This window comes from Athene cunicularia (genome assembly GCF_003259725.1).
Source record: "Athene cunicularia isolate RWA chromosome 21 unlocalized genomic scaffold, athCun1 chr21_part1, whole genome shotgun sequence".
Taxonomy (NCBI): domain Eukaryota; kingdom Metazoa; phylum Chordata; class Aves; order Strigiformes; family Strigidae; genus Athene; species Athene cunicularia.
The window spans coordinates 799,140-808,247 of record NW_020799127.1 but is presented as its reverse complement, the minus strand read 5'-3'; the positions used below and the strand labels follow the sequence as shown (position 1 = coordinate 808,247).

The 9,108-nt window shown below is 46.6% G+C and overlaps 1 protein-coding gene across 1 annotated transcript in view; it reads left to right on the top strand.

The window, feature by feature from the left end:
- Window positions 1-7,735, top strand: part of PPIH (peptidylprolyl isomerase H) — a 25,300-nt gene extending 17,565 nt beyond the window's left edge. The window contains exons 4-9 of the mRNA XM_026862712.1: window positions 322-364; window positions 2,076-2,168; window positions 3,727-3,814; window positions 4,573-4,613; window positions 5,846-5,934; window positions 7,527-7,735. Of these exons, the coding sequence (XP_026718513.1) occupies window positions 338-364; window positions 2,076-2,168; window positions 3,727-3,814; window positions 4,573-4,613; window positions 5,846-5,914 (318 nt within the window). The 5' untranslated portion in view covers window positions 322-337 and the 3' untranslated portion in view covers window positions 5,915-5,934; window positions 7,527-7,735. The remainder of the gene's footprint in view (window positions 1-321; window positions 365-2,075; window positions 2,169-3,726; window positions 3,815-4,572; window positions 4,614-5,845; window positions 5,935-7,526) is intronic.
- Window positions 7,736-9,108: the final 1,373 nt, after the last annotated feature.

Below are 9,108 nucleotides of genomic sequence, written 5' to 3'. Positions count from 1 at the left end.
ACCTTCTGTAGCGCTGGGGCCTTTGGGGGTCTGTCAGGTGTGTGTGCTGGGGTCACTGGGAGGGATCCCCCGTGCCCGGTGTGTCAGGTCAGAGATCATGTTCTGGCATCCGTCCTCTAATCGCTCTCCCTGGCTGAGCAGCAGCGGGTCCCGAATTGCCCACTAGCAGGGAGTAGTTAATCTTTGTTGTAGACGTTAGACTGTAGCGTTCACAGACGCTGATAAGTGTCGTTGTGCAGGCGGCAGAATTCCTGTTTGCCCCGTGTGAAGCTTGTTGAGACGTCTGTCTGCTGAGAACTGAGCATTGTTTTACTTCTTTAGGGTAATCAAGGATTTCATGATCCAAGGAGGTGACTTTGTAAACGTGAGTACTGCTTTATTCCTTTGGTGCTTTTCCTACGTGGTATATTAAGCAGCTGCTTCCCAGGGTCCGTGCTGATCTGTGGGGTCTCTTGGCTCTCTGGAGGTACTCTAGTCACTGGAGGTTTCCTCCTAGCATTGCTGCCATCTTACTACCACAGACTATAATGTACTTGGAACCAAATCTTGGGTGAGCATAGCTTCTCCTTCCCAAGATATTTTCTCTCTAAAAGAAGCATGGTGGTACAGCTAGAGGCTTCTCAAACTTGCAAAGGTATATTTATTTTTTTTTTACACCATGTTGTCATTCCTCCTCCTGTCCCCCCAAACAGATTTCTGTTAGCTGTTTGGAGAGAGACCCTAGGTACAGAAGCAAGTGTCTAGTGCAAAGGATAGTTAAATAAAAACTGTTTGTTAGTGAATTGTCTGAAAATAGAAAAGAATTTTGTGCCTGCAGTGGTGGTCGTGCTGGATAAGCAGAGGATACGGGGAAGCCTGGAGGACCACAGGGTCTCTTCCCTGTCCTAGGACCCAGTAAAATTATTTCCTTTCTGGAAGTGTTTCAAAACGAGAGGGATGATAAAGCTGGGGTCAGGCTGGCTCTGAGGAAGTATTTCTTTGCAGAAGGGGCTGTTGGGCGTTGGAATGGGCTGCCCAGGGCAGGGAAGGGGGGGTCCCCATCCCTGGAGGGGTTGAAGAATCGGGCTGACCCAGCGCTGAGGGATCTGGTGGAGTTGGGAGCAGTCAGGGTGAGGTTCATGGTTGGACTGGAGGAGCTTCAAGGGCTTTTCCAACCCAGATGATTCTGTGAAATCAACCCAGGGAAGTGGCTGTTGTAATAGTGAGTGTAACTGCCTGTGCCAGAGATACCGGGCTGCATTGCTTCTGCAGCGTTCCCCGAAGCGTTCCTCACTGCAGCATCTGTCAGGCTGTTCTGTCGAGGGGTCCCTGCTCAGTCCTTTTGGCATCATACACAGGAGTGTCTCTGCAACCCCAGACCAAAGGGCAGGGTGGCCTTTCAGCCACGCCACGACTTACGTGTCTTGCCTGAACCATGCGTCAGGCTTCTGCAAAGTTACAAAACTGTGAGCAGTCAAAGCTTGCAATGTGCAGCTGTTAGGGGCCACGCTGCTTTAACTTAGAAGTGTCTTGAGGTCTGAGTGCTGGGGCTTGTAGTTAAGTACAGGATGTCTCGACTTGGTAGAAAGTACAGCAAAAGGTAGAAGCTCCATCTTTCAGAAACTGTCCTTGATGAACAGCGAGATCACTTCCCTGTTTCCTGTAAAATCACAGAAAATAAGGTGAAATAAGGAAGCAGCAACCAACTTTTTCCAGGTAACCACTTCCCTTTTCTCACCAGCCCCTACTTTGATGTCCCCTCCCCTTTCCCTGCCGAGACCAGGTGGGTCCATCCCAAGCCATCTGTAGCCTCTGTCTCTCTCTGGGAGGCTTGAACCTGATCCTTAGCACCTCCGTGGGTTTCTGCCAACACGTGGATGGCAAAGGATGTGCTGTGGAGTTAGAATCCACTCGCTGATCCTCTTCAGAAATGAAACACTGAACTTGTTCACTGCTGGTGTGTGCAGATGGCAGGACAGCACCCAATTTGGGCTGGGTTTAACCCTGTCCTTTGGCTTGGGCATTTTAAATTTAATTTTTAAATGGAGCTGTTCCGTAGCAGTTGCTGTGGCTGAGTGGGCACCTCTCTCGCGCAGGGCGACGGCACTGGAGTAGCCAGTATATACAGGGGTCCTTTTGCGGATGAAAACTTCAAACTGAAACACTCTGCTCCTGGGCTGCTCTCTATGGTGAGTATAAAATAGGGACATTCTAAGACCAAAAAACCTTTTGGTACTTTCTCTGTGCCCTTTTCCGAAGCGTATAAATGATTTGCCAGACAACAGGAATCTCCAGCACTGGATACAAGGTCTAAAAGACCTGCTTTGTAGCTCCTGGCCAGAAGGCTCCTCATGAGTTAATGTGTTCAGTGACACAGTCCTGATCCTGCAGCATCCTTTCTTTTTTGTCTGTTGAAGTGTTGGGGCAAGGTTTTTTTTATGAGCTTTGAGAGTTGCTTGATTCTTAACAGTTTTCATACTGTGGCAAGCACTGGTGTTTTATTTTTCCCTGATAGTGTTATCAAACACTGACCTCAGCAAGTATGAAACAAAGAGATTTGGGAGTTTCAAAGCCATAGCAATGTTACCATGGCATCTTTTGAACATAGGCTTCCTGTTCAACATTGTAGGAAAAACTGCAACCATTGCATGTTGTCTAGTAGGGACAATACAGTGGCTTCTGCATTGGAAAGCAAGTGGAGCCAGTGCTTCAGTGTTCCTCTCCAGAGCTGCTTCTTGCCCAGCTCCTGCAGCTGCCCTGCCCTTAAAACCACTTGATGAGAGCATTTACTGTTTGGATTAGTTATTCACTCAGTTCAAAAAACAGCCTCAGACAAGGTGTCATGATGCAACTAAGCAACCCATGTACTGTGGTGTGGGAGAAGGGATCCACCCTGATACTGCCAGCTTTGCATTAAAGTGCCATGGCTCTGGTATCGTCCTGCGGGCCAAACCGTGGTCTGTCCCAGCTGGATTCCTCCTGAGCTGTCCCTGGCTTGGCAATAAGTAAAAGTCCACTGTGACCATGCCCTGTGCTGTCCTGCAGCTGCAAAGCTTGCCTAGTTCTCTTGTCAGTTCAGAAATATGCTTTAGTGTCACCTGATGGTCAATAGAGCTTTGAGGAATTGAAGTGGACTGAAGTGTGGCAAGGGGCTTTCTTAGCAGAGCGCAAATGCTCTGGGTGTTGCACTTGGGTGTGAATTAAAATTTCACAACTCCATCACACGGTTCCTGTGAGCCCCATGCCAATATGATTGTTACCTTTCTCATCCTGATCATCAGAACAGGTGCAGGGTTTTTTTTGTTCTATTCTGAGAATACCTTCCAAATAGCTGAAATTGGCTGCTTTTTACTTTTGTCCTGCTGGTTCCTGGCTTTTAGTTTTCCCCAGGATAGTAATTCACCCAGTAAGTACTGATCACCAAAAAGTTCAGCCTTTTTTCAGGAGTGTGCTCTAGAGCCCAAATGTCAGCAGTCTTGTGCTGAACATGTAGAAACATAATAAAAAGTTGGTGATGTGGCTTGTGTGTGGGCTGGCGTGACCAGACTTACTGACGTGCCATGTCCCAGCACAGGCCGCTCTCCTGCAGAGGTGTATCGTTCTTCCTTTGGTTTGTGTAGCAATAAGCTAAACATAAGCTAGGCTAGGTCTAGAGCAGCAGCTCTTTCCTACGTGAGATACATCTGACTTCAGTTTGGGGAAGTCTTAAATTGTACCCTTTTGTGTTTTGTCATTCTCAACCCCCAGGCAAACAGTGGTCCAAGTACCAATGGCTGTCAGTTTTTCATTACATGCTCCAAATGTGACTGGTTGGATGGAAAACACGTCGTGTTTGGTGAGTACCTGCAGCAGAGGCCTGGTGTACCAGCTCACGGACATTCCCTGGGGTGGCAGCTGCTCAAATAAACAGCTGTGGGCTGCTTGTTCTTCCTCCCTTGCTTGCACTAGCGGAGGTATCTGTACAGCCAAATACTGAGATGGATCACTGGTGAAACAAAACTTATTTTCCCACGTTAGCTTTAATCCAGGTTGGTTCCTTGATCAGTGTGTTGTGTTACTATGTAAGTCCTTGTGCCAGTGCAGAAGGCACAGGTGGGTGGAGGGATCCCTTTCTTCTCCACTGTCAGAGAGGACTGAGCTTTCAGCAGATTTTTAGATGGTAATTCTTTGAAACCACATCTGCTAACTTTTCATGTACAGCCACTTGGGCTGTAGGACTTCAAGGCCAGCCTTTAGGCTGATGTCCTACTTCCTCCAGTTCTTAAGTAACACTGGTATCATTCATTGCCATTTTACAACACGATGCAAAGGTGGTGTTGATAGAGAGGTGGATGGTGCTGTATTTTAGCACAGCTGGAATCTCAAAACTTAGATTCCTGCATATGCGATGGGAAAAAAATCTGAATGTGGAAAATATTTTAAGAGGGCTTATTTCCTTTATTACTTTAGAGATTGGTAACAAACCCTGAAGTGCCCACTAGCTACACACTGCACAAGACTTTTTAGGAGGAACAAAACCACCTGTACCTGTGATGGGGAAGGAGCAAAGGTTAAAACTGGCCATACTGAAGTGGATAAATTTTCTCATTCTAGGTAAAATTGTCGATGGGCTGTTGGTCATGAGAAAAATTGAAGTAAGTTGAATTCACCTATTTCTCTGTGAATGTCCACACTGGAAAGTCCTGTAGAGGATTAACCAGGGTTGTTCTGTTCTCTCCTGCTGTCTGTTCACAGGATACCAGGGAATACCAGTGCTGATAACTGGTGTTATTGGTGTTTATCATTATAAAATGGCAGAAAATCTGTTGAGGCAAAGGCTGTCATATAGATTGACTTCAGAAATGCTATGCTCTTGTGGTTGCTGGTTAGTCTTTGAGTGGGGATTGTGTTCTTGTGGCTCTATTTGCAGTGCTTTGCATTTGTTCAGGAAGCTGAAGTGAAAAGCTGTTCCATCAGCAACTCAGACAAGAGTGTAAAGCAGATCACTTCTGTGCCATTGCCTGGGATTATTCAGTGGATGCTAAATCATCAGTTCTGCTGATCCATGATCAGCATGTTTAATAAGAAAAATTAAACTAATCTTCTGATGGGTTTTCCAGAAGCTGAATATGCTCAGGGGTGGTGGTTGCTACCAGTGTTGTGACTGGGTGTCACGGCATGATAATGAGTAGATTTAAGAAATAACAGTGAGTTCAGGACAGCCAACATTAACTTCATGGCACATGCATGGGATAATGTGCACAAGGGCCTCTGATCTACATCTAAAATACAGAGCTGACAACTATACCACAACCACAGTGTGGTATAACCCATGTGTTGCTAGTCCTCCTTGCCAGCAGCACTGCTGGGAGGGCTTTGTGTGTCGCTGAAGTGAGGGGCAAATGAAAGGAAGTAAGAGACTCGTGAAAGAGCAGCCGAGTCCAGCAGAACCAGGGGTTCAGAATGAGGGCAGCTTTGTGAAAGATGCTTATTTGGATTCCCCTTTTGTACAAATAGAAGTTTGCTTTGTGTGTTGCAGCTGTAATTAGTAACTTTAATGATTTAAGCCAAAGCAGCCTCAAGTGACGTGGTGCCTGCTGTGTCTCATGAGGAGCTCTCCAGTTTTTGCTCTGTTCCTTAACCTCCCACTCAGAGAATCGGGCTCAGGTCTGTATCCCAGACCTCTGTGCAGAGAGGGAGATCTGGCTTATGGCCGGATCCGTTGCCAAAATGCATAACAGTGCTTCTGTGTTACTCAGAGCTGTGTTTATATTTCCCTTTTCCTGATGTTGTACACACATCTCTTAGCCAGTCTTCAAGTACCTGTCACTCTCAGGATTTGCTGTGCTTTTTTAAGGTTTAACATTACATATTTGTTTGTCCCCAGAACGTGCCTACAGGTCCAAATAACAAACCCAAGCTGCCAGTTGTGATCTCTCAGTGTGGAGAAATGTAAAGCAGTGAAACAGAAATGCGGTAAGTTTGTCTTCACAGGCAGCCAGTGCAATTGAACTTGGAGCTGCTGTGCTCCTTGCTTTTTTCTTGCCTTATTTTCACATTCACTTGCATCTGCAGAGAGCTGACTCAGCTCAGTGAAACACCAGAAAATGCTTCTCTAACAGGAATAGGTTTTTTGCCAGCAAAACTCTCTGAACTTGTTTCCCTCCAAGCTACACAAATACCAAAGGCAGTGCTGGAGGGATAAGATATTGCAGCTGCAATCAAGGGGAAGCCGGAGTTGTGGGAGCTCTGTCTTGGACGGGGTTAGGCTCCCTTGAAGCCTCAGCTTTAGAAACCAGTGGGTGCAGGGGAACTGCAGCAGGGCTCCAGCTGTTAGTACCCAGGCAGTCTGTGGGGTAGGGGGCTTTACCTTGACACATAGGTTGGTGAACTCTCTGATTGCTACAGAAACAAGAGCATCTGTGTGTGGAGCAGGCAGGGACCAAGAAAAGGAGAAAGAAAGGATTTGAGCCTCTGCTCAGCACAGCCATAGGACTGCCACCACTGAAGGGCCAAGGAATTACCATATGTAGCCTTACCTTAACTCGAAAAAAATAACCACTGTTGTCATCTGAAGGGAGATGTTTCCAGCATTTACTATTATTTAGGCTTCGTTTTGGTTAAACCAGTATGCCCAAGCTCAGGCTAACATACAGTATTCTGTTTCCATTTGTCTGCCCACTTCACCATAAAAAACAAGCATTTAAACAAATCTGTCTAGATTTTATTGTGTCAGGCTGCAGCTTGTCAAAAATCTGCTGTATTAGCCTTTTGGTTGCTGATTTTTCAAATTTTGGCAGGCAGGCACTGACAAAAGCAAATCCCCACAATTTTTGACCTTCCATTAAATGATTTCCAAAGACATCTGGAATTGCCTGTGAAGACATGTCCCTGCTCCCATAATAAAATCTGTCAGATCTGCAGTGCTTCAGGTTTTTGGGAGCTCCTCCTATTTGGTGAAGTGACAACAGGGAATGTAATTGTTTCATTTCCCTGGTACTTCTGGTGGCATTTACAGGCTTTTGAAAAGAGGGACAACCTTGTTAACTGGCTTTCTTGCAGAGGACCCGTGTTGATGAGTGGGGTCCCCTTTAGGGTTGTCCTCAGGCCCAGACTTGTTGGTGATTTCTATTTGGAGTACTTGATCTCTGGCCAACATCCAACTTGAGACTGGAAGCTTTTCATTTCTAGGTATGAGGCTGGTGCCACTTCGCTTACTTTCCAGCCAGGCCTTAGAAAGTGCCTTTCTGCACCCTGCTGCCTTTTAGGGTGTCTTTCCCACCTTCAGACAGCTAAATCAGTTACTTGTCAAGATCCTTTGAAATTATCCAGGAGAAACAGGAACTGTTGGTTTAAAGTTCAGAGGTAAATGCAGATGCCTGACATGGAGACCCAAAAGGACTCCCAAGTTCTCTAGCTCAGGGTTGATGGGATCTAGCGCATGCAGCAAGTACCACTCACTTGAAAATTGCTGTCGCAGCACCCATTGTCACTGCACAGTCTTGCTGTGGCAGGATGAGTTGGGAATGGCTGTCCAGTATTTTGGACCTGTTTCTTCTTTGTTTCAGTGTTCCTTCACCGATGGTTAGGTTTGTGCTGGCTCCATGAAGTTCCAACTCCAGCCAGTTCCCCCACTGTCCTAGTCCTCTCTGCAGGCCAGATCCATGCTTCTAACATTCTCCTGAAATTATTTAATAATTGGCATCAATGTTTGGGTTTGATTTTTTTTTTTTTTTTTAATGTTTTGAAGTGTTAATAAAGAATTTTGATAAATATGCGTGCAGTGCACATGGATTAACATGCTTAGGAACAGATTCTTCAGGAAAGAAGGACTATGGCATCTTCAGCAATGTGCCTTATCAGGTTCAGTAGGGAACATTTACTGTGCGTGGTATGGAGGGTCATTGCTGCTGGGCAGTTGCAAAATGGGGAAGAAAGAGTGAAAGGAGCATGGCAGTCCTGTGCTCCACCAGCTCCTTTCCTCAGCAGGTAACTAAGGCTGCCTGGCAGAAAGGTGTTTGGCATCTTGGGAATCTCCAGAACCTTTCTATATGCAGCCTTACTGAAGCACAAGGAATTGGTATGACAGGTTTCCATCACCATGAGTTTGCTGAGCTCTTAGGTGAGTTAAGCTGTAAACAAGTATTTGTGAAACCTCCCCTGACACATTGCAGCACTAGGCCGTACGGCTGTTACAGGAATTTACTTGGGTGCTACAAGGGTGTTAGAGCAGGACTTTGGGCTGGGAAGCAGGGAATTATTATGCTGTATCAGCAGAAATAGGGTCTCCTTTATCCTGCATGGTTACAGAGAGCACAGCTGCAGGATAGTGGCAAAACTGACTTTTTTTTTTTTTTTCTCCCAGAATCAGATTGCAAGCTCACCTACCTGCTTGGGGACAAGAAAGCACCATTTCTGGGGGCTGGGCTACAGCGTGAGTTTTCTCATCTAGCAGATTAAATGTAAAGGAGTTAGGACAGAGTGTTCTGTCATGTGCAGGTGCTTCCTCCCATCCGGATACATCCCATTGCTCCTTGAGCAGCAGGAGTGGGGTGGAGGCGTGTGCTTAGCTTGTGCGTTACCCAGGGCTAGATAGCAAGTGCTGATTTACTGGAGGGCAGATCCTGCAGGCATGCTTTGGTGTGCTCTTTTATCTCAAGACTGCTTAAAGTCCTTGAAGCTCTGGCTGTCGGGATTTCCAGGTCTCCATTCCTGGGTTTGTGCAGCTGCTGAGGACACTCGTGTTTGCTTCTCTCCAGCTGAAGGCATCTCACCTTTTTGTACCTGCAGAACATCAGGTGATGAAAGTAACACAAGGCACACCATCCCTTTCCTCTCCAGCCCCAGAAAGACTTTGCAGAGGGCTCTCTCCTGTGAGATGAGGGATGAAGATTCCCAGTATGGAAGAGAAAACGAGCCAGATGACAGCTGTGAGAGAGGTGACCAGAAACTCAGCTGCTGGCCTTGCTCAGGAAACGTGTCCAGATGGCTCTTCCCTGTGGGGTTTAGGCAGGAGCTTGGCTCTGGGCAGCTTGAGGGAGCTCTGCCTGCCAGCTGCAGTGCTGAGGTTTGCATTTCTGGCTGCAGGTACCCAAATCCACTGTACTTTTTCACCAGGGTAGCCAGCTTATTTCTGGGTCCAGGTTCAGT